We start from the raw sequence: 26,024 nt of genomic DNA, 5'->3' as shown, positions 1-26,024 counted from the left end.
CACTCTCAATAATGGGCCAGATGTGTATGATAAGTCCTGCTTGCGGCTGTGTCAATTGCTCCCCTCTATTCATGAAGCTTCCATAGCAGCTTTATTATTTATCCCTTCCCCCAACAGAATTTGGCTTGTGTGCATGTGTTTTAAACTGGTTTGAAGCATTTAATTTTGCCAATACAATTTTAGAGTATTAGTTTGCCTCCTGTTCTCTCTCTGCCCTCCTTAATTACCATTTATTGCAAAGTCACACAGAAACATTAAATGCTAATTCTGATTTACATGTTTCTGGCCAAGAACACGGATGATAATTTCCATCCAACACAACCTGAACTCATTTTACATAAGGGTGATTCAGAGTAGAGATTTGAAATCGTAATCAAGTCTTTCTCAAAATCGCCTTATCCTGGCAGTCATTCACTAATGTCTCTGCTAATTGGTAGGCAAATGGCAAAAAAACAAATCTCAATGTTAAAACAACAACAACAACAACTTTGTAACAGGGTTTGTGAAATTGCTCCTCTCGTCAACTCTTACAACATGACAGTTTAAGGAGGAAACACAACTCATTTTATTTGGTTAGATGGGGCTAATCCCACATCACCATAATCCCTCCTGATGTTTTATTGATTCTAAAGGACATTTAGTCAGGAAGCAGCTCAGCACTAGAATCCTGCTAATTAGCAAGCAGCCACATTCCAAGTGGGTTCCCAATTGAACAGCAGATTAATGGACAATATGTACTAAAATAATGATTCGTGCATTCAGCTTCTAAAATGTGTGTCTAAATTGCATCTTTAATCTCTTAAGGATATAGGTTTGCGTACAAAGCCCTTAACAAAACGGATTTAATTCAACAAAAGAAGCTTTAGCCAATGACTGTTTAGGGATGAAACAGGTTTATTTCTTATAAATGCAATTATTTTTTAGTTCTTACGGTTTTGATATCCTTGAACATTTAAAAGACAAAGACAGGTGAGTAAAGAAATCAGTGTGCTTCTCTGATCTGCACAAAAACAGTGAGAAACTGAGAGTGTTGATAGGATAATAAGTAGCTTAACCTTATTTGCTCCCCATTTTCTTTTGGTCTCATATTCCTAATTCTTGGAATCTTGGTTCTGGATCTCAATTTTTAATCAACAAACATCTATTGAGTCTCTACTATGTATAAGTATAATGTGAGCTTTGATACTTGCTTTTTCTTCCTTTAGATTGGTGCCTTTTTGGTATTAATTTTAGTCTTGCGATTTTCTACTCAGCTCTTAGCTTAGTTTTCTGCGTTTCCAGCTTAGCCACACCCCTCTCGTTCATCCAACCACCCCCAAGGTTTTAAAGAAGGCAGACTCTCATGTCCAAAGCTGGCATAGTGGAAATTCATTGACTAAGCTCAGTATCATAACCTCATTATTCATATGTTCATTGATTGATGTGCCTCATAACCTTTGCCCTTCATTTTTCTGTATTGCTCCATGTGATATGCCATATATTCTAACTTAGGTATTATTTATCTTTCCCATTAGAATGTCAGTTTCATGAGCAAAGGGGCTTTGTTTTTTTCATATCTATATTCCTAGTGTGTAAGAGTAGTGCTTGGTATGTAGTAGGTACCCAGTAAATGCTTGCTAAATAAATGAATAAGTAAATTCCTCAAACATTTACTGTGTACCTATCATGTGGCAATGACATGGTTTGGCTTTGTGTCCCCACCCAAATCTAATGTCAAAGTGTATTCTCCATGTGTTGAAGGAGGGGCCTGGTGGCAGGTGATTGGATCATGGGGGCAGATTTCCCCCATGCTGTTCTCGTGATAGTTTTCACAAGATCTGATAGTTTAAAAGTGTGGCACATCCCCCTTCACTGTCTCTCTCTCTCTCCTGCTTTGCCATAGTAAGGTATGCTTGCTTTCCCTTTGCCTTTTGCCTTGATCGTTAAGTTTCCTATGGCCTCTCAGCCATCCTTCCTGTTAAGCCTGTAAATCTATAAGTCAATTAAACCTCTTTTCTTCATAAATTACCCAGTCTCAGGTAGTTCCTTACAGCAATGTAAAAACAGACTGACAGAGAAAATTGGTACCAGGAGAGTGGGGCACTACTATAAAGATACATGAAAATGTGGAAGTGACTTCCAAACTGGGTAATGGGCAAAGGTTGAAACATTTTGGAGGGCTCAGAAGAAGACAGGAAGATGTGGGAAAAAAATTTGAAACTTCCTAGAGACTTGTTGAATGGTTTTGATCAAAATGCTGACAGTGATATGGACAATGACGTCCAGGCTGAGGTGGTCTCAAATGAGAATGAGGAACTTTTTGGGAAATGGAGTAAAGGTCCCTCTTTCTATGCTTTAGCAAAAAGACTGGCAATATTTTGCCCCTGCCTTAGAGATCTGTGGAACTTTGAACTTGAGAGAAGTGATTTAGGGTATCTGGCAGAAGAAATTTCTAAGCAGCAAAGCATTCAAGATGTGACCTGGTTGTGTCTAAAAATGTACAGTCATAAGCATTTACAAAGAGATGGTCTAAAATTGCAATTTATGTTTAAAAGGGAAGCAGAGAAAAAAAGTTTGGAAAATTTGTAGCCTGACTATGAGGTAGAAAGGAAAAGCACATTTTCTGGGGAGAAAGTCAAGCTGGCTGCAGAAATTTGCATAAGTGATGAGGAGCTATATATTAATAGCCAGGACAATGGGAAAAATGTCTCCAGGTCATTTCAGAGATCTTGGCAGCCCCTCCCATCACAGGCCTGGAGGCCTGGGAGGGAAAAATAGCTTCATGGACTGGGTCCAGGGCCCCACTGCTCTGTGTAGCCTCAGGACGTGGTGCCCTGCATCCCAGTTGCTCCAGCTCCAGCTGCGGCTGAAAGGGACCAAGGCACAGCACAAGCCATGGCTTCAGAGGGTGCAAGCCCCAAGACTTTGTAGCTTCCATGGAGTGTTGGGCCTGTGGATGTGCAGAAGGCAAGAGTTTGGGAGCCTTTGCCTAGATTTCAGAGGATGTATGGAAATGCCTGGATGTTCAGGCAGAAGTCTGCTGAAGGGGTGGAGCCCTAATGGAGAACCTCCACTAGGGCAGTGCAGTGGGGAAATGTGGGATTGGAGCTCCTGTACAGAGTCCCCACTAGGGGACTGCCTAGTGGAGTTGTAAAAAGAGGGTGTACAGTCCTCCAGACCCCAGCATGGTAAATCCAGTGACAGCTTTCAACCATGTACCTGGAAAAGCCACAGGCATTCAATGCAAGCTTGTGAAAGCAGCCAAAGGAGTTGTACCCTGAAGAACCACAGGGGCAGAGCTGCCCAAACCCTTAGGAACCCACCCCTTGCATCAGTGTGCTCTGGATGTGAGACATAGAGTCAAAAGAAATTATTTTGGAGCTTTAAGATTTAATAACTGCCCTGCTGGGTTTTGGACTTGCATGGGTACTGTAGCTCCTTTGTTTTGGCCCATTTCTTCCTTTCGGAATGGGAGCATTTACCCAATGCCTGTACCCCCACTGTATCTTGGAAGCAACTGACTTGTTTTTGATTTTACAGGCTCATAGGTAGAAGAGATTTGCCTTGTCTCAGATGAGACTTTGGACTTGGACTTTTGCATTAATGCTGGAATGAGTTAAGACTTTAGGGGACTGTTGGGAAGGCATGATTGGCTTCGAAATGTAAAAAGAACATGAGACTTGGGAGGACCTGGGGGCAGAATGATATTGCTTGAGTCTGTGTCCCCACCCAAATCTCATGTCAAATTGTAATCTCCATGTACTGAAGGAAGGGCCTAGTGGGAGGTGATTGGGTCATGAGGGCGGATTTCCCCCATGCTGTTCTCATGATGGTGAGTGAGTTCTCATGAGGTTTGATGGTTTAAAACTGCACATGTACCCTAGAACTTAAAGTATAATTAAAAAATCAAAACAAAACAAAACAAAAAAACTGTGCCACTTCCCCTCTCGCTGTCTCTCTTTCTCTCTCTCCTGATTTGCCATGGTAAGACGTGTTTGCTTCCCCTTTGCCTTTCACTGTGATTGTAAGTTTCCTGAGACCTCCCATCCATTCTTACTGTACAGCCTACAGAACTATGAGTCAGTTAAACTTCTTTTCTTCAGAAATTACTCAGTCTCATGTAGTTCCTTATAGCACTGTGAGAACAGACTAATACAGCCAAGTACTAGGCTAGATGTTGGAAATATAGTGTGAGGAAAATAGTCATGCCCCTTGCTAGCATGGAGATCACTATGTAGACTTTAAACTAACAAATAACGCAAATACACACATAATTACAAATAGTGATAAGTGTTAGCAAATAAAATGACTGGGTGCCATGACAGAGTACAGCCCAAGGGACCTGATTTTGATGACTTGGGTAAGGAAGGCCTTCTTCAAGTTGCTCATGAGATAGGGACTGAGAAGAATTTATGTATCTGCATCCCTGAGAATATTTTGAGGGATCACCCCTCTAATTCAATTCAAGTCAATGTATCCCCAACCCCCGATTCAGTTCAAGTCAATAAATATTTATTGAGAACCTACTATGTACCAGGCACTGCTCTAGACACTTTGGAATACATCAATGAATAAAACAAAGACCCTTTCTTCCCTGTGGCACTATCATCTACTGTCTGTCAGGGAGATACAGATAATAACTAAACAGATGATAAATCAGCAAATTACCTAATTCATTAGAGGTTGATAAGTGTATAAAAGAAAACACAAGAAGACTAGCTTAAGGGGAACAAAGGATGGGGACCACAGCTTTAAATAGGGTGGTTAGTGTAGGTCTCATTGACAAGGAGATATTTGAGCAAAAACTTGAAGAAGGTGAGGGAGTTAGCATAAGGGTATCTGTGGGAAGAGCTTTCAAGGTAGAGGGAGCATTCAAAGGATAGGTGCTAAGCTGAAGTCTGCATGGTGTGTTTGAGGAAGAAAAGAGGCATGGTGTAACTGGAACAGATTAGGGAAAGGAAATTTTAGATGGAGCCAGAGAAGTGATGGGGGAGCAGCTCGTGTAGAGGACTTTGATTTTTTTTTTTTTTTTTGCCTTCTACATGTAATAACATACTCTTGCAGTGTTTTGAGAAGAGTAATGATGTGAACTCTTTTAGGTTTATTAATAGATTATAATAGCTGTAGGAGTGAGGATAAATTAGGTATAAGAGTAGAAATAGAGTTCAGTTAGGAGGCTATTACAGAAATCCAGGAGAAAGATAATGGTAGTGTGGATGGGTGTTGTTAAGTAACAATAGAAGGGGTGACAGGGAACCAGATTCTGGATATAAGTTGATTTGCTAATTAAATAAATTAAATCAATAATTAATAATCTTTCAAAACAGCAAGTTCCAGGCCCAATTGGGTTCACTGGTGAATTCTACCAAAAATTTGAGAAGGAAATTGTAGTAGTTTCCCCTTATCTACACGGTGTATATTCCAAGACCCATCGTGGATACCTGAAACCACAGCTAGTACTGAACCCTATATATGTCCTATGCACAAATTTCTTTTTCCTTCTTCACAATTGTACGAACAGAAGATTTGTGCTTTTCGTAGATCTTAGCAAACTCAGCATACATTTATTTTCCTCATTAAGTTGCGAGCTTTCACCTTTTTACATAAGAAATTACTTTACAGTTTATCTTTGGCATATGCAAGTTGCCAGCATTATTACTTTTTTGCTTTGAGGCCATTAATAAGCACAATAAGAATTACTTGAACACAAGCACTGTGATACCATGACAGTCAATCTGACAACAAAGACAGCTACTAAGTGACCAACAGAGGGGTAACATATACAGCATGGATATGTTGGATGAAGGTATGATCATGTCCCAGGCAGAACCAAGCAGGATAGAATAAGATTTCTTCATGCTGCTCAGAATGGTGCACAACTTAAAATTTATAACTTGCTTATTTCTGGAATTTTCCATTTAATATTTTCAGACCATTGGTAACTGAAGTCATAGAAAGTGAAACCACAGAAAAGGGAAGCCTACTATAATTTGTCTTTTTCTCTGTGTGCTTTTAAGGTTTTTTCTTTACCACTGGGTTAAACAATTTGATCACAATGAACTTTTGCATGGTTTATTTCAAATTTCTTGTGTCTGAAGTTCATTGAGCTCCTTGGGTCCATGTCTTTATAGTTTACCCCAAATTTGAAAAAATTGCAGCTATTATTTGTTCAACATACTTTTCTTCCCTTCATCCCTCTCTTCCTTTTCTGAGACTCCAGTTTCCCATGTATTAGGTTGCTGGTGTCACAAGACCCAATGATGCTCTGTTAGTTTTTCCCTCATTTTTTCACACTGAGTTTTATTTTACATAGTGTCTATATCTGTGTCGTCAAACTCACTTATTTGTTATTGTGTGTATTATCTTCCATTGCTTCCATAACAAACATTTTTCTTTCAGGTATTGTATTTTTAAAATAAACCTTATTTTTTTAAAGTAGTCTTAGATTTTACAGAAAAAATTCAAGGTAGTACGGAGAATTTTCACATGCTTCATACTTGGTTTCCCTTTTGGTCAATATCTTACATTCATATGATACTATTGCTATGATTAATGGACCAATATTCATACATTATGATTAACTAAAGTCCATAATTCCAATATCCTTAGTTTTTACCTAATATTCCTTTTCTGTTCCAGATTCCCTCCAGGCTATCCCATAACATTTAGTCTTCATGTCCTCTTATGTTCTTGTTGGCTGGGACAGTTTCTCAGATCTTCCTCATTTTCAATGGTCTTCACAATTTTGTGGAGCACTGGCTAGGCATTGTGTAGAATGTCTCTGTTGTGAATTGTTTAGGGTTTTTCACATTATTACACTGGGGTTACATGTTGTAGTGGAGAAGACAGTGTATTTTTTTTTTTAATCTCCAGAAGTTGTATTTGGATCTTTTTAAATCTTCCATACCTTTCATCATGTTCACGTCTTCCTATGCCTTCTTGAACAGGTGAAGTGTATTTATAAGTGCTCTTTTAACATGCTTGTTTACTAACTGTATTATCCGTGTTGTTTAGGATTCTGCTTGTATTAACTGGTTTTTCTCTGAATAATACGTCCTAATTTTCCTGCTTCTTTTTGTGCTCAGCAATTTTTGTATACATTTTAGAAACTGTGATTTTTGCATTGTTGATCAAAATTTTCTGTTCCTTTGAAGTTGGGGGACTTCGTTCTTAGATATAATTAAGTTGCTCAAAAACATTTGATCATTTTCAAGCTTTGTTAGACTTTTAAGATTTGTTGAGTTTGTCTGGGGGTAATTTGGCACCATCATTACAATGCTGTACTTTTTTAAGGTTTCTACTCAATGCCATATGTGGTACAAGATCTTCTTCACTAGCTGGTGGAAACATGAAGTATTCCCAATCCTATATGAGATCTAATGATGTTTCTACATCTTTCTTTTGGTGTTACTTTCCCTGGCCTTGGGTAGTTGCCTCAAATGGATACATTAGCCAGCACTCACATGAAGATTTAAGGGTAACTCTTAGAAATCTCCAGAGAGGGCTCCCTGGGGATTTCTCACTTCTCTACTCCTCTGTACTGTGCATTTTAGTCTTTTTGGCCTTCCTGAACTCGAAACTCTGTCGCTTTAACTCAGGGAGAATGCTGGGCTCTGCTTGAATTCCCCATTCCTATGCAATGAGCTAGGCTCACTTGCTTTGTTTTTCTTCTCCCAGGAGTCACTGTTCTGTGCTGTTTGCCATTCGATGTCTGAGAATCACTGCTTCACATATTTTGTCCTATATTTTTGTCATATATTTTTAGTTGTTAAAGGTGGAATGGTAAATCTAGTCCCTGATAGTCTGTAATGGTTGTAGGTGGAAGTTTCCTGCTTTGTTTTTCTACAGCGAAGAAGACCCTCTGGTCACAAAAAAAGCAAACCTTCTTAACTCTACCAAGTGATGAAATCGATCGCTTCACACACAGAACTCCCACTCTAAAGGCAGATCTAGTGTTTGGTATCCTAACAGAAGACAGAGTGAATAAAAAATTCAGGCTGCTCTCACAAAATGTCATTCCCTAGGTAGGAGTCTAGAAAATCCAAGATCAAGGTGCTGGCAGGTTAATTTTTGGTGAGGACCCTCTTCCTGACTTATAGATGGCTACCTTTTGTATCTTCACATGGAAGAGACAGGAAACTCTCATGTCTGTTCCTCTCGTTACAAAGACAATAATTTCATCATAGGGGTTTTACCTGTATGACTTCATCTAAACCTAATCACCTCCCAAAGCCAGTCTCCAAAAACCATCATATTTGAAGTTAAGGCTTCACCATATCATTTGGGGAAGGGGTGGTGGATACAAATATTCAGTTCTTAGCAAAAGTTGACTTACTTTATTTCATTTTGGTAACCCAAATCTTGATGGTTAAGCAATGTTTCCAGCAGGCTCAGGGTCAGATACAATCCATGCTTCCCACATATAGCCCTGACCTACAAGTTTGAAAAAAAAAAAGATTTCACTAGAATACAAAATGTTTCAATAGGATACAATTAATGTTTTTCTCATAATTAGAAGCTATATTTTTTTGACAAAGAATTAATACCCAGCAGTATATTCTACCATTGAGGTATCCTTCAGGATATGATTTAGGACAAGAATGTGCAACTGAATGCTTACCAGCAAGTTTTTATACAGTTGACACAGAGGCATACTTCATTACTCAGAAGCCACTGGGGTTTGAAATGCTGATCTTACATTTTTATCAGCCATGGAATGGGTAGTCAATGCCTCTGTATTATATACTTCATTATATAGGTGAATTGCTAAATGTTTTTGTTTCATCCACTTCTATTTGCAAAACAAGCTTGTTGTATTAGTGGGGTTAATATTACTATCTACATTTTATATATGAGGAAATAAAGACTTGGAGAGATTAAGTATTTCCTTAATGTCACATAGCTAATAAGTTATGGAACTTAGTCTAGAAACCAGATGCTCAGATAAATATTTGTTGAATGAATGAATGAGGTGTCATTGAAGTTTCCCAAGTTCATAATATGTTCTAAATCTTGATCTGAACTAGTACAAACTAGTTCAGTTCTCAGGTTGGTGGGTAAGTGACACTTAGATTCAAATATTTCAAACTTTTAGGGTGTAGTAACTTTTGTTGTATATTTAGAATAATGGTTAAACATATAAATGGTAGAATCAAACAGACCTTATTTGAGCACAGGTCTGCTTCCTGTGATCTCTCTGATCTTGGGAAGTTACTTAACCTTTTTATAGCTGCAGCTTCATTTATTAAACAAGACTAGTACTTCCTACTTCCCAGGATTCTGTGAGGATTTCATGATAAAGTTAGCATTTAGAATAGTGCCTGGCTCTTAGTAGGCATTTGATTAATATTTGATGAAATAAAGAAAAGACAGAGGGAGGAGAGAGGAAGCAGAGGGAGAAAGGAAAGAAGAGAGAAGAGGGGAGAGTAGGGGAAAGAAGAGAGAAGGAAAATAGAGAAATGGAAGAAGAAAGAAGAGAGGAAACAAGGGAGGGAGAGAGAGAGAAATAGCAGGGTATCAAGGAAGGAAGGGGAGAAGAAAGGAAAAAACAAATGTCGAGTTTAGTGTGTGGACTATTTACACTAAATTGGACATTTCTAATAATAACTATGTAAATAAATATATATAAAAAAGCAGCTACTAAAAATAGCTATTTAGTACAAACATAACTACGGTTGAGCATTCCTAATCCAAAAATCCAAAATCTGAAACTTTTTGAGTGCTGACAGGAAACCACAAGTGCGGAATTCTACACATTAGTATTTAACACAAACCTCATTTCATGCACAAAATTATTACAATTATTGTATGAAGTTACCTCCAGGCCATGTGTATAAGTGATATATGAAACAAAAATAAATTTCATGTTTAGATTTGAAGTTCTGTCCCCAAGATAGTTCATTACATATACGTAACTATCCCAAATCCAATAAACATTCAAAATCCAAAACACTTCTGGTCCCAAATATTTCAGACAAGAGATACTTGACCTGTATTTTTAGTCACTGTTACTATTTTTAGAGGAAGTTCAGTGTAGTGCCTGTTTTAAACCTATCTTTTTATATTGATACTTCAGCCTTCGTGGGCTTTGCTGACCCTGGAGAGACTGCCCTTCCTGAAGTGTGACTTTTATCACCTAACCAACTTATCCAAAGCCCATACCCCAACCATGTATTTTATTGATGCGCTCACAGAGCCACTATTTACCTGCTCTAACCACCCTGGGGCCAGGTACAGAGCCTGCTGGTTATGCAAGCTAGCCAATCCTAAGCCTGCTTACTCTGCTCTGTCCATTCCTTCCCGAAAACCCACAGAAAGTCTCGTGCCCACATTCCCCTCATTCTCTCTGCCTCCTGACAGAACCCAGTGCTTCCTCTGGCCTTGCAAGGTGTGGCCTGGCCCTGCAGGGTGTGGGGTGCCCTCTCCTTTCAGCAACCATGAGAAACAAACTATCTTTTCGGTAGCAATCATCTCATTTCCTGATCTGTTGGTCTCACCATACTTGAATAATCATAAAACCAACATTTTAAAATGACAACAAAAAGCTCATCCTCATTTGTCTGTATGAAAGGAAAGACAACCAATCTGGATTTGAAACTCGCATGTTCCTACGTATAGAGGAGAAATGTCAGGGAAGCTTAGAAGAGGAAAAAAAAAAGATTGATTTGAATCATGAAAAAATAAATAGAGTTTGCTAGAAGAATAAGGAGTTGAGGGGCATTCTAGGCAGAGGAAAAGCATGTGTAAATATGGGTGAGAAAAAGCACGGTGCTTTTTAGAAGCAGCATTTATTTTGACATTATCCATTCTGCTATCATATCCCTTTTCAGGTTGGGCAGTAATTAGCTGTTATTTGTTGAGCATTTCTACAAGGTGGTGGCTTACTCAGGACTGGAATTGGGTTTCATTCATTTTCTTATCACCATTGACTAGCACAGTATTGAAACATAAAGGATCAATAATTATTTAATAAATGTATATATGAGTGAAAGAGGCCATGAATGCAGGAGTTGAATTCACTGAAGAGTGGCATATGCATGAGTGGAGATGGGCAAAAAAATAAAGTTCAAGAGTCAGAGATTGGTCATGCTAGGCCATTTTACTCCATAAATAAGAACTGAACTATCTTCATGATTAGAACATATTGATATATTTTTGAACATCAATATTAAGAGAATATTCTACAAACAGATCACTTACTTCTGGCAACATTGAGTTTTGCTTTAGGCTAAAATGAACAGCATATTAGAAATAGTACATCAGGGTTCCTAGAAGCAGACTGATTGATAGCTGCTAAGAACGGACTGCTGCCAATTATAGAGGCACAACAGAAACATCTACCAGAAAATAACAGCAATTCCATGTTAGTCACGATTATTATTAAAATCCTTTAAAACATCAATATTCATAATGAGGACCCTTGGTAAGAAAATGTTTCTATGTAGTTTCTTCTGTTTATTAAGGAAATGTTTTTAACCAGAAGTAAATAAAATATCTGTTATTAAAAATTACATGTGAAATAAACATTCATTTCCCCAAAATGCTCCTTGAAAGAGCAGTGCACAGTGTCTCAGCTCCCTCTTTTCCCACAGATAGCTCCATTTGCATTTTACCTCTTCATTCTGCTTAAACTATGTTTACCACGTTACTAGGAATCTCCATGGTTTTAAATTTAATGTATACTTTTCAATCCTATTTATAGATGATCTCGTTGCAGCATGAGACATGGCTGATCATTGCCACCCTTCTCCAAACTCTCTTTGTATTTTGCTTTTTTTTTTTTTAAACCACTCCTATGTCTCCTTTGATTGTTTTGAATTTCCTTTGTTGGCTTCTCTTTGTTTACCACTCCTTAGCAATGAGTGCTCTCCTCAGCCTTCTTCCATTCTCACTTGTCATTACATCCCTGGGTAATCTTAACTACTATGAATTCCACTCCATATTGAAAAGTCTTAAATCACTATTCAGTTTTCACCTCTCTAGCCAGATCAGCATGTTCAAAACTGAACTCATCACTCCTTCCTCTACCCCTCTCAATTACTCCTTTTCTGTTTCCTATCTCAGAGAATGGCACCACTGTCCATCAGGTTGCCAAAGCTAGAACCTTGGAAGTCATTCTTTATTTCTCCCAAGTCGGGGCCCCTATCCAATTAGTCATCAAGACTTGCTTTTCTACCTCCTTGATGTCTCCATCCCTCCTGGTACTGCCTTGGCTTAAACCCTCATAATTTCTTGCCTGGATGATTGAAACAGCCTTCTAAAAGGTCTCTCTGCCCCCAGTTTTGCCTGCTTCTAATCCATTCTCCAAATTCGATTGGAATGCTCTTTTTTCTCATTTGAATCTGATCATATCATTCACTTGTTTAATATCCTTCAATGGTTCCTTTGGACCTTCAGTATGAAATTCACGCTCCTTACAAAGACCCTTCATAAACTGGCTCCTACTTTCCATTCTAAAGTTGACTTGAGCAGGACTTACAGTTTCCTGAATTAGCCATGCTGTCATGTCAGTGCTTTCACATTGCGACTTTTACCGAGAACACTTTCACACTTTCCCATCTCTTCCTCTGTCTCCAAGTTTTTTTTTGTTTTGTTTTGTTTTTTAAATAAGTCTTGCCTCTGTCACCCAGGCTGGAGGGCAGTGGCAGGATCTCGGCTCACTGCAACCTCTGCCTCCTGGGTTCAAGCGATTCTCCTGCCTCAGCCTCCCAAGTAGCTGGGACTACCATGTCCATGAGTAGTGTGTGCCACCATGCCTGGCTAATTTTTTTATTTTTAGTAGAGAAAGGGTTTCACCATGTTGGCCAGGATGGTATCCATCTCTTGACCTTGTGATCTGCCCACTTTAGCCTCCCAATGTGCTGGGATTACAAGCGTGAGCCCCCATGCCCAGCCGCCCTGTCCCCTCATTCTTTGCCAAACTCGCCTGTCCTCTAAGATTCAGTGTTTACATCATCTCCTCTGGAGAGCTTTCAGGTGAGGGCACATTGGTGTTCCTTCTCTGTGTTCAAAGTCACTGCCATCATTACACTGTCACACAGAATTGTGATGACATATTTAAAACATTGCCTTTCCCCTGAGCTCCTGGAGAACTCAGGAGCCCAAACCATAAAAGTCTGTTGTCCTCAGTTCCTACTTCAATGCCCAGAACACAATGAGTGAGTATTATGTCAAATGCAAGAATGGATTAAATATGCCATATTGATCAGAAAGGTGACTGTTGCATTGGAAGAGGAGAAAGATTCAAAGTTAGTAAAAATCTTTTTTATACTTTTAAGGCAGAGCTTAAAGTTATAGAAAACACTAAATGTGAAAATAGAATCTGACAAACTACAGGAGGTCTTAAAGTCCTGGTCCACTTAAACACATGTCTTAGCTAGAGTCTTGCCACAAGAATGAACTTCACATTCACAAACCCAGGCTGTCAGTAAGGGGACTTCCTCCTGATGATGAGGAAGCTACATGAAAATGAAGCAAAGAGTAATTAAAACAACCTATGTTCCAGCTAGCTCCTCCTGGGAGGCAGGTTTGGGAGCAGTTTGGGAGGGGTTTGTGCTGTGAAGCAGAAAGAGGATGAGTTCAAATGCTGAAGAATATGGATTATGTAAAAGGGTTAAACTGAGCCTGCATGCATAGAATGTCTTAGGTTCTACAACCCTATTGAATCTACACCTGACTTGGATAATGATCAGGGAAGTTAATAAATAAATGAATGTGTATCCACATTGCCTTGGCAGTCCTAACAGAAACCATCATTGCGTTGAAGGTATGCTAGAGGAACAGGATGAGTGAGTCCATAGAATGAAGATGGCAGATACTTTATATACTTCTATACAGACCTTTGTATATGGTCAAATTCCATTGATTTTAGTGACAAGACCCGTAGAATATCCTTTAAAACTGCATTTATTTATCTTGGAAATTACAGATGATTTGTGAACCCTCTGAAATGGTGGCTGTGTGGATGTGCTTTTAAAATTTTTTTTAAATCTTTCTGGACAGAAAGTGCATAGCTTTCATAGTCTGTGATTCTCTCTCCTGCACCCAAAGGAAATTCAGAGCTACTGGCCAAAACAACCCCCCCACCCCCGCAAAAAAAAGAAACCTTTTAACTCAGTCATAACCTTTCCTTGTCCACTCTGAAGTCTCATGTTAAGGAGTAAGGGAGTAGAGGTATCATAGTGGCTGCTTCTGTTTCCAACGTCCCTTCGGCCTCAATTCGCCTCATGTTCTGGGGAAACAGAATTCTATTTTACGTGCCTCCCAGAACTGTATTATGCTCTGAGTGAGTTCCAGATGTCTTAAGAGATGCCAGATGGCTCATGAAAGGCAGACCAGCTTCAAGGAAAATGTACCCCATTTCTTTGGATCTGAACCATAAAGTTAAGCTTTCAGGGATGGCTGTGGGGAGAAGAGCATTCAAGATTCAAGGTCTGCCCTGACAACCAGACCTCAATGTGGCCATCACTTGACTGTGGGAAGATTCTCCTTTCTTAGGCTGTTTTGAAGCGAGACCCTCACCAAACACTGATTTCTTTTTTATAAGAAGGAAAGGAAGCATATACAGTGAGGGCCTTATAAATCAGATAGTATGCTAAATGCCTCCACATATTTATTTTATTTAATCCTCACATAGACACAGGAGGTAGATATTTGGGACCCAGATTTGCCAGTGGAAAATCTGAGACTTAAAGAGCTTTAGTAAACATATTTTGATTTTCAAGTTGTTTATGTTTCATTCTATGAGTATCATCTGAGAAAATTCAAACTTCGCCATTGGGTTATGTGGTTTCTAATCTAAGAAAAAATTGCGGCTAAGAATTTTTAGACTAAGAGACTATTTCTGTAGATCTTCTCACAAACAAGGCCACATGTGCTGTGTGGACTCTCCTAGAATGCTCTATCTCTCTTTCTCATGAAATATGCTTGCATGTATAATATTCAAACACACACACACACACACACACACACACACACACACACACACAGTTTTGCCTTTGCACAGTTGATTTTAATACAGAAGTTAAAAGAAAAATGCTTTTATCCTAGAATAAGAACTCATTTTCAACATATCATGTCCTTGCTCCTTAGTAAACATCACCGTTTTTTAAATTCTCTGACTCCCTCAATTCTAATCTCTGTATACCTAGATGAAAGGCATTTTCCAATCTTTCTAACAGGAAGTTTTTGGCCTATAATTTCCAATTCTTTCTAATCTTCTGGAATTCTAACTCTTGTATATTGAACTCAATGGAATCATCCAGATATCTTCTACCTAATGAAGTGCCGATTCTGCCTCTCAGTTTCCATAACTCTTCTGGAGTTTGAATCCTGGCCCTGCCACTTGTTAGCTGTGACTCTTGGGTGATTCAATTGGCCTCTTCGAGACTCCGTTGTTTTTTTTTGAGACAGAGTCTCGCTCTGTCACCCAGGCTGGAGTGCAGTGGCGTGATCTCGGCTCACTGCAACCTCTGCCTCCCGGGTTCAAGCAATTTTCCTGCTTTAGCCTCCCGAGCGGCTGGGATTACAGGCATGCTCCACCACACCAGGCTAATTTTTTTTTTTGTATTTTTAGTAGAGACGGGATTTCACCGTATTGGCCAGGTTGGTCTTGAACTCCTGACCTTGTGATCCATCCACCTCAGCTTCCTAAAGTGCTGGGATTACAGGCATGAGCCACCATGCCCGGCGAGACTCAATTTAAAAAATTTATTAAATGGGTATTGTAAGGACTACCTAGATTTTGTAGTATTTTGTACAGAATTAACTTTGTAAGTGTTATATGAGATAATGTAAGCAAAGCATTTAGCACAGTGCTTGGCACTTAGTAAAAGTGTAGTGATGATGAGGTGTTGCTAATAGAGTTACAGTAGTAGTGGTAGTTATTATTTTACCTGTATCCATAGTAGCCTTATGATGGGATTTACTTGGCTGCAGCAGTTCCATGAATTATTATGGTTCTGGATTCTCTTCCATGAAGCGCATCTGCACTATTAATTAATGCTCCAAAACAGCATGGTAACCTCTACCGGCAGTAAATTACATTGGTCCCTAAAATTTGGTTTTCCTCAGGGATGGGACACCACATGCTGTTCTTATTGGAAGCCAGGAAAGAGTGTGAGAAATAAACATTTGGCCTTGAAAAAATAGTTGTTTTCCATTATGAAATATTATTTGGGTGTTGTTATATCCTCTATTATTAACATAAAACAACCCAGTATAAATAATTCCTGGATCAATTTCACAATTCCTGTACATTTCACAATTCCTTTTCTGCCTTGTTTTTCACTTCTCAAGCAAAGAAAACAAACACTTGTGTAATGTATTCCACAGGCAGAATACAGATCAGTCCTGTGCCTTATTACTATAGACCCAATGCCCTAAAGTAGCCTTTATAGAGGAACAAATCTGAAATTGAATTTTGGTTACCTTAGGTGGAGGAAGGCAGCCAGAGAATGAGCGATCTTCTTTTCGAAAACTCAGATTGAGATTTTCTATGTTGAGTCTGCCATTGGTTGTCCTTAGTGCCATCTTCAAAATCTCCAACAGACTCCTGTTCACTTCTGGCTGTGAGCTGGAGTGTTGAGGTGGAGTGCTGATTGGAAGGGAAATGGGGAAGGCTATGAAAAGATGATCCACTCAAAGCAGCTGCATGCTTTCCTACTACATCTCTCAACTTTGCTACACACTGTGGAACCAGCAAGCCCATACACGAAGGCCCTCTCAGTCTTGGGAACCTGGTCATGAGGCTGCAGGCAGATATTTCATAGCTTAAATTGTACCTGCTCCATCTGAGTGAGCTCTATCATCTCTTTTCCAAGAGGCATCAACCAATCTGACTACACCAAAGGCCAAAATTGTTAATCTATTTTTATAACTGTATTTTTTTCTAGGTTGAGACAAAAAATAAGTAATCATAGTAGTTTACCTGCTTGATTTTGCTTTTCTTCAACTCAGATAATTACTGATGCAAATGAAATTTCTAAACTGCTCACTGCCACAAGCAAAGCAAAGCAGATTCCACCAGATCCCCATACCAAGAGAACCTAGTTCCCTGGGAGGAAATCCTGAACCAGTTGAATTTCCTGCATTAACCTTGACTCTGCTCCTTATATCTGAAAAACCCAGAAATGTTTGGGAGTAATTACTTACAGTCTGGCATGCAAATGTACATAATTATTAAGATGGTCTGTCTAACTGACTATCATTATTTTAAATAATAGGTGAAAAGCAACAGGGTGAGATGTTTTAGTCACTGATTTTATGAAACTGGTTTGATATGTTTACTCATCTAACAGCCAAATGTATTTGTTCCTCCAGATCCAGGCAGACTATTGCTTCCTCTGTGAAGCTTTTGCTGTTTTCCATTGTTTCAAGTTAAACACCAAGTTCCCTAGAGGGACAGTCCATGACACTGCCCAACTTCTACCCATCTACATCGGGTTTCTTTCAGTGGTATACTGGTAAATCTTTAACAATCAGCTCTGCAAGATAAAGCCCTAATTTGTTGCATTACTGATTTCCCTGGTATAAATACTCCCACCATGGTTGATTTCAGGCTACCACTGTGACATTGCTGAATGAGGAGTTGGGAAGAGGTGTGCATCATCGGCCCTCATGTCTGGCTCCTGCACACCCCTGATTGATACACTTATTCATAGTGCTTTGTTCTTTTCCTTAATAGGTCTCCTTCAACTTGTAGTCACATCTCTATTTCCTTATTTTTTCAAGTCTGACTTCCTCCCTAGTAGTCTGCTCTAAGAGGTCAAGTCTGTTTTGTTCCTTACTGTTTCCCAGGGATCTTGTACAGTACCTGGAATTGATTCATATCAGATGTATATAACTTTGTCCAAAGGTCATATTATTTCCTTTTTATTTTTTTTGGCTCTGGGACTCTCACACAAGCTTTGGCTCCAAATTATGCTATTCTGAACCTCTTAATAATACATAATATTTTCCAAAAGTTTGGTACAGAGAAGGAATAGTGGGCATGTGTCTTTATTTTGGTCACCAACTTCTGCATCTGCCTTCACCTGTCCAGGGAGTTCCCCAGCTCATGAGACAGTCCACCTCTCACTGTGGCAGAGGAGAATGCCAACTATTTGCTTTACCAGCCTCTCTTTGCTGCAAGAGCACATGACCCGAACACTGTCAATCAGATATCTCTGTTCCAGATCTGAATCATAAGTCTTCCTTCCTCTTTTCTTGCAAGGACAGTTTCTGGGGATAAGAATTCATGAAGCTTTGGTCCCTGGCTCACTACCCTGAGTACTGGATGGGCAGGTGTGGTATGGAATCCATTTACTGCAGCTGGTAGGGTTTCTTAGAAGACCTGTTGCAGATATTTATTTCATCTGGTCCAATTTAGGAGATGAGAGCTCTTGCCACCCCTGCTGCCACTGGCAATGTTGGAACCTTTTAAAACATCACAGAGCTACCCTATTAGAGTCTCTACCTGACAGATCATGAGAAGGGGATTTTCCTGATCCATACCTTAATTAACAAAGAGCCTGGCTTTATTACAGGCCATCAGTCCTGTATTTCTGCAAACATACTGTCTGGTTTTTATAAAGCAGCACCTTCTCTGCTACGCTCAAAATGATTTCTTTATGCACCTTTTCTACAGAACAGATATTCAGGTATCCCTGAAAGTAAATTGATGTGAGCTCTTTAGAAAATTGGAAGTGCCAATTACATTCAGCAAATATTATTGAGCATCTTCTGTATGCCAGGAACTATGTTAGAACTATGCTAGACACAGAGTTGGCCAGGACAGCCATGATTCCTGACCTCAAATGTCAAATAAATAACTGAAAATGCCATAACTGCTATGAAGGGGAAGGACTACGGGACTATATAACACAGAGATCTAACCTTATCTAGGTATCAGCAAAGGCTTTCTGTCTAGGACTCTTAAGACCTTATATGCCAGGGAGTGGCCATGTATTCTACTGCATGGTCTATGACCTCTCAGGGCCAAAATTTACAGTATGTATTATGTGAAGGAGAGTTGCTGTTGGTTAAAAATTTGTAGGGCTTTATGGCTTTCAGTAAGACAGTTGCTCCCAGAGTGGTATTTGACTGGAGTGCCTAGATGGCAGTATTGTTTTCTTTGGACCATGAGCCCTAAAGGAAGAGACCAGGCTTTGTCAATCCTGTAATTCACTGTGGCCAGCAAAGTAAGCCTGGCAAACAGCTCACATTCAATGAGTGTTGAAGTTATCACAGTGAAACAGGGCACACTGTAGGAGGAATCAAGTCCAACCGTTGGCCCAAGGATGTTTTCAAACAAACAAAACAAACAAACAAACAAACAAACAAAAACCCCTACCTTCTTCCTAGACTAAAACACTTAACTCTAATGCCATAGCTCTTAACCACCATGCCACATTATTTGCAGCTGAAAAGAGTGTCTTCTAGGAGAATAGTTAAAAATAATAAAAACACTTATATAGTACTTACTATGTGCCAGTCACTGATTTTTGGAATTTTGCATTTATTAACTCAGTTACTATTACAAATCAATGAAGTGAAGTATATCATCCCCATTTTACAGTTGGAGAATGGAACTACAGAGAAGTTAAGTGAAACGCCAAGGTCACATAGCCCCAGAGTGGCAAAGACAATAGTTGTGGCCAGGCTTTTGCAATGGAGGCTATGCTCCTAACCACTGCAATTTGTCACCTGTTTTTGGCAAATATGAGAATATCATACTTTATTGCATTTCATCTCTGATTATATTCCTCACATCTTATTTCTATTTTGAGTAATTTCTTTCCCTTGCGATTATATGAAGTGACTGCGGATGCCTGAACCTCAAACCTTTTTTTGCTAGTGTCTGCAACCCAGGAGCTGACTGACTGAACATCTTTTTGGAATCACACTTTATAGATGAGCTCTGTACCCGTACACAATCATTTCTTATTTCATAATGAGGTTTTTCATTTTCACACAGCAACCTCATAAAAAGACACATGCTTGATGTTAAAAAACATATGCAATTGCTGCAAATAACTTTCTATCTTGGCCTGCGCACAAAAAAGAGAGAGAGAGAAAACTCTGAGCACAAGCCAAGTGCTGGTGAAGAGCAAAGTGATTCTGCATCGGGTGAGGTGTTTGAGTGAACGCCTTCAAGATCCCTGCCAGCACTAGGAGTCTAGTGCCGTGGACTGACTGAATTCCCTCAAAGTTCCTGTGTTGAAACCCTAATGCCAATGTGATAACATCAGAAGGCTGGGCCTGTGGGATTTGGTCATGAGGGTGGAGTCCTCATGAGTAAGATCAGTGCCTGTCTTAGTCTATTTTGGGCTGCTATAACAGAATATCTGAGATTGGGTCATTTATAAAGAAGAGATATTTTATTTCTTCAGTTCACAGGGGTGAGAAGTGCAAGGTCAGTGGCAGGCATCTTGCAAGGGCCTTCCTGATGCATCATTCTGTGGTGGAAGGCAGAAGGGCAAGAGAAGGCAACGGTGAGAGATAAACCCGCTTTTACAACAAATCCACTCTCTTGGTAACTAACTCACTCCTGAGATAATGACATTAATGCATTCAAGAAGGCCGAGCCCTGTGACCTAATCACCTCTTATTAGGTCCCATCTCCCAGGGCTGTTGTTGCATTAGGGATTAAGCTTCCAACACATGAACTTTGGGAAAACACATTCGAACCATAGCAATACCTTTGTAAGGAGAGGCCCACAAGCCAGCTTGCTCTGTTTCTGCCATGTGGGGAGACAGAGAGAAGTCAGCAGTGTGCATCTTGGGAGAGCCCTCCCAGAACTCAACCATGCTGGTGCCCTGATCTTAGACTTTCAGTCTTCACTTCAGAACTGTGATTCATACATTTATGTTCTTTATAAGCCACCCATTTTATGGTACTTTTTTATAGCAGCCCACACAGACTAAGACACCTAGGAACAAAACCCTCACAAAAAAGGAGAAGAGTACCTTTGGCTATGAGTGCCATGACTCTCAGTTTTTCTCAGGTCTGCAGCTGCTTTGTTTTGCTGTGGATAATCTGATGCTGCACTGTTTAAAAACCAGAGTAGCTTTTCATAATTCACCTGAAAATTACATGTAAAATAGAATATCCTCATTTAATTTATATGTAAGGAAAGAGGCCTGTTGAGATAAAATGTGTTTGGCAAATTTTTACATTAAACATTTTTAAAAAACCACTTAAAAATATAGTATCATAATTATTGGTGTTTTTAGCAAGTATTCTAATTATTTTCCCTTCTGGACAAACGGTGAAATTGTACTTCCTGGTTGTCTTGTGGTTGGATAAGACCATGTGACTAGTTCTGGCCAATGAGTTATAAGCAGAACTGAGACCCTGTGAGCTAACATGAGACCCTCCAGGACTCTTTTTCCCCTTCTGCTGTCCTGTCCAAAAATATCCTAAAGTGGCTGTTTCATCATCCTGGGTCCCAGAGCTAAAATGACAACAGTGTTGAGAACTATGGCTGGCTCTATGGAAATAAAAATGAGAAAAAATAACCTTTTGTGACTTTAAGCCACAAAGATTTTGGGGTTATTACTATAGCATAACCTAACCTCTAGCCTCTCTCTCTCTCCCCACCCCTGCCCCGACTCTCTCTCTTGTTCCTTCTCACATATCTTTTACATTTATTATATATGCTGTATTCAGCAGATATATTTAGCTACATTGAGCAGATATATTCAGATAATCTGAAGACAAAAATGTATTAGGCTAAATGAAAAATCTGAAGACCCTTTTCCTGCACAGGAAAGGACTGAAGGAATGTCATCCATTTCCACCGCTAGGCTGGATGCCATCCTAGGGACTCTGGTGGACAGAGAGCTCCAGGGTAGCAGAGGGGTGAGCAGTGGGAAAGAGAAGCTAGATAGGGTCCCTGATAGAAACTAGGTCTCAGGCCAGAAAATTTGGTTGAACTGAATATTCATATAGGTTGCACTAATAAATCAATACTGTATTGCTAAATACTTCTCATAAATATATAACTAATTCTATTAGTTTGCATTTATCACATTACTAAATCCTGAGACTAAACTTGCAAGGTTGGTTTTGGCCCGGTTTTCTGGATGAGATCATTGAGGTATGGGAGAACTTAAGTAGAGTATGCTCCATGTCACAGAGCTAATGATGGTAGGATTAAGATTAAAGTCCAGGCCTTCTTTTTTAAGGTTTCTGCTGTCTGTTGCTTTGCCATTGATACATGCTCACTAATGATTTTCTTATTGCTATTATTTCTTCCTAGTTTAGGGTATTTTCCTCTGGCTCCCTGAATTTGGTGACACTTGGACTACTCTTTATATTCAGATATAGGTATGAGCTTGGAAAATACAATGCCCAAAGAACTCTGGCCCTGTCCCTGGGAAACGTGTGTCTTAGCATGGGGTCTGCCATTAATTCTCCAGGTTTCCTAAACAAGTTCCTGGACATCCTCTGGGCCTCAGTTCCTTAATCGGTAAATTTCAAAGATACTCCCCACTTCTAACTCTCTAGGAAGTTGTGATGACACAAAGGAGATCTTTGCTCAGTCTCAATTCTTACCTTGGGTCCTGCAAACTAAGCTAGCTCATGAATAGACTAGAGTGGGCCCATTATCTTGAATCTGTAACTACCCTGATGTTGTTTAAAAGCTGACACTGTGAGTTGGGGCAGGGAGGACCTTTAAAGAGAAATGAAACAGAGCAAAGAGACCTAAGTCTATTTTCCATTCCAACTAGAAATTTCTACACATGAATATAAATAAGCTCTTTTTTTTTTTTTTTTTTTTTGAGACGGGGTCTCGCTCTGTCCCCCAGGCTGGAGTTCAGTGGCGCGATCTCAGCTCACTGCAACCTCTGCCCCCCAGGTTCATGCCATTCTCCTGCCTCAGCCTCCCGAGTAGCTGGGACTACAGGTGCCCACCACCAGGCCTGGCTAATTTTTTTTGTATTTTTAGTAGAGATGGGTTTTCACTCTGTTAGCCAGGATGGTCTCAATCTCCTGACCTTGTGATCTGCCCGCCTCAGCCTCCCAAAGTGCTGGGATTACAGGCGTAAGCCACCGTGCTTGGCCTAAAAAAGCTTTTTATCTCAGTAGTCAGTGATAAAAGTCATTTGCAAGAAAGTTGCTAACTTCTTAATCTTTTATCCTGGTGGGTACAAGTTAAAGAAACAAAAGGAACCCACACTTCCAATAGCATCATGGCCATACCATTTCAGGAGAACCCCTCTTAGAAAATCTCTGACAAAGGATTTTGACTGTTGGTAACTGTAGAGGGACTTCATGCTTCAAAAAGAGGCGGCTCAGCTGAGATTGGAGAAGAAATCCTGAAGAGATTGGGTCCAGGATCTTCAGCTCTTTCTGAAGTTTTTCTAATAAGTTGGAACGCAAAGGACGTGACTTGAGTTCTCTTCTGACCACGGCAAGAAGAAAAGTGTCTTCGTTTGTTGTCCTACTCGGCCTCTGGCCAATATCCTAACAAAACAATGAAAAACAAAGAGCCAGACTCTTCAATCAGCCAGCTAAAGACCAAAGCAAGGAAGCAGAGGTGCACTGGGGCTGGTATCTGAGCATCCACTCTCAGGCCTGGCCTGGAGCAGGAAAAGTCGGTGGCACTGAAGGTGAGCATTCAATCTGGTGTATTTATTATTTACAATGCATCAGCTCTCTTCCTTCAGGAGAAGAAAGCAAATCCTAGAGTAAATGGTCTGGTAGAAGATGCTTTAACATACATCATTTGCCTTTTACAAAATAACTGCTTTGATGGTATGAGAATTTAGAGTAACACATTTTGGAGACCCATTGTAGCTGGGAGTTTAGCACAGGGGATGCAAATTAAGGATGGTGTCTAGACCCTGACTGAGTTAACTGGGAGCATCATGGCCCTTTCTGAGCTCAGCAATCCTAGAAAAGGAGGAAGGTGGGAGGAACATGAGGAGTTCAGCTGAAATTTTTAAGGTTTGTCTGTGAACTCCCCAGGACACTTTCTGGAAAGCTGACTGGATAAACGAAGTCTGGTGTCCATTTGTCCATTCTCAGAGTGTCTTTATTTTTATTATTTTATTATTTTTTTGTAGAGGTGGGGTCTCACTATGTTGTCCAGGCTGGTCTCAAACTCCTGGCTTCAAGTGATCCTCCCATATTGGCTTCTCAAAGTGCTGGCCTTACAGGTGTGAGTCACTATGACCAGCCCTCAGACCGACTTATCATCTGCTCTGCTCTACATCAAGAAATACAGTCAACAAATAATACTCCGTCATCTACAATAGACACAACTCAACAATTCTTAGTATACACACCTCAGGTTGGTCAGAGCCGCCTCTCACCATCTGTTCCAAGGACCAGTCTCTAAGCTTTCTCCTGGGAACGCCATGCACATAGGATAGGGACTGGTCTCCGGTTGGTACAGAGCTACAGTGGACATTTGCCTGACTGGGAATCTTAACAGAACAAGGACAAAGGGAAGCAAGGAGCAGAAGAGGAGGTAGGGAAGAGAAGGAGGAAAGAAGGGAGAAAATCAGTAAGCCAACCAATTTCTTTAAGCACATTCCCAGTTCTAAATGAACTTCTGCCCATGTATCATTGAGTCATTGAATCATCAGTGAAAAAATGTTGCCTTCACACCAATTTCAGCATTATATGCTTAACACATGTTAGACAAATATATTCACAGGTAGGTATGTTTCATTTGGGCAAGAAAGTGTCTGTGACAGGCCAAAAATAATAGGTAGAACATAAGGTGTTTATAGTCAAATGTGGGGTTCTTATTAGAGATAAGGGTATCATTAGGCTGTTTTAATTAGGAGGTTCAGGAAGGGCAGCAAAGGTAATTGTTAACTTTGACAAGAGATTGAAAAGCTCAGAATATTATACTGTAGCAGTAATGTCACTAAAAGTTACAATAGCATAAATGATAGAATTAGGATCAATAATAAACCCCGTTCTCTCTTGCCATGGAGCATGGTATATTAATTGTGTTTTTAAATTATTCATATTTTATGGTGTTTTGACATCTTAAGAAGGTAGGCCTTGCTGGCTGGGGGGACTGCCCCTCCCAGGACTATCTAATTCCTAGAGATGGTAAACAACTGGCCTGCTAATACATCTTTCATATGCAAACCAATCCTGAGTTCAAAACCTAAGATACCTCCTTTATTTAACTCTCACACAGCAAGCCTTTTTTTCTCCTGCCCTAAATAAATCCAAGACTAGGTTCCAGACAACCAGGATAGTCACTATGCCCCAAAGCCTGGGGGAATTATTCCAGCTAGCCAGTCCTAAGCTGTTTGTTCTGCCCTGCTTTGCCTTTCCCACCTAAACCCCAGAGAAAGGCTATGGCTTATGCTTTTCTCTCCTTGCTCCTCCTTTTGCCTCTTGATGTCCTCAAGTAGCCCAATGTGGTGTGGAATCCTCGCTTCTCTTGGGAAATGAAAGCAATTAACTCTTTTTTCAAAGGCAATTGTCTCCAAATATGTTATCTTACCGTACCTGATTAAAACAAAAACTTGGTACAAATCAAGACACGTGGTTATTTTATTTATTTATTTGTTTGTTTATTTATTTATTTATTTATTTATTTTTGAGACAGAGTCTTGTGTTGTCACCCAGGCTGGAGTGCAGTGGCACGATCTCAGCTCACTGCAACCTCTGCCTCTCGGGTTCAAGTTATTTTCCTGCCTCAGCCTCTGGACACATGGTTATTTTTAATACCAGGTAATAGAAAGGTGACATGATCAGAAGGATTCTCTAGAAACTACTAAATTGACAGCCATGTTGAATAACCTATCAGTATGAATAGCAACCCAGAGATGTTTTATAGTCATGAACATTTTAAGGAAAAACCAAGAGGCTCTCTAGAGTGAGCAGAAGTGGGCAAGAATGACACAGAGTTCTGAATAGGCATAAAAATCACAAGAGTTATTTATTTGGCTCATACTCTGTACAAGGCACCACATGGGTGTCCTGCTCATGTCATTATTTAAATCATTACAACGACACTACAAGGTAGGTAGTACTAGCACTCTTTTACTTTTGGAAAACCAAGGTTTGCAGAAGTTAAATAACCTCATTC

General features: G+C 39.8%; 1 protein-coding gene across 2 annotated transcripts in view; it reads right to left on the bottom strand.

Annotated features, from left to right (window-relative positions):
• C1H1orf87 (chromosome 1 C1orf87 homolog) overlaps nt 1-26,024 on the bottom strand; it is an 82,847-nt gene that overhangs the window by 25,638 nt on the left and 31,185 nt on the right. For both annotated transcript variants that reach the window (XM_005543220.5, XM_005543221.5), the window contains exons 4-8: nt 24,253-24,393; nt 23,165-23,428; nt 20,926-21,041; nt 16,408-16,573; nt 8,315-8,412 (exon numbers count right to left, since the gene is read on the bottom strand). In XM_005543220.5, coding sequence (XP_005543277.3) covers nt 8,315-8,412; nt 16,408-16,573; nt 20,926-21,041; nt 23,165-23,428; nt 24,253-24,393 — 785 coding nt within the window. The remainder of the gene's footprint in view (nt 1-8,314; nt 8,413-16,407; nt 16,574-20,925; nt 21,042-23,164; nt 23,429-24,252; nt 24,394-26,024) is intronic.

Source organism: Macaca fascicularis, chromosome 1 (genome assembly GCF_037993035.2).
Source record: "Macaca fascicularis isolate 582-1 chromosome 1, T2T-MFA8v1.1".
NCBI classification, from domain to species: Eukaryota; Metazoa; Chordata; class Mammalia; order Primates; family Cercopithecidae; genus Macaca; species Macaca fascicularis.
This window is presented reverse-complemented; position numbering and strand designations above follow the sequence as displayed.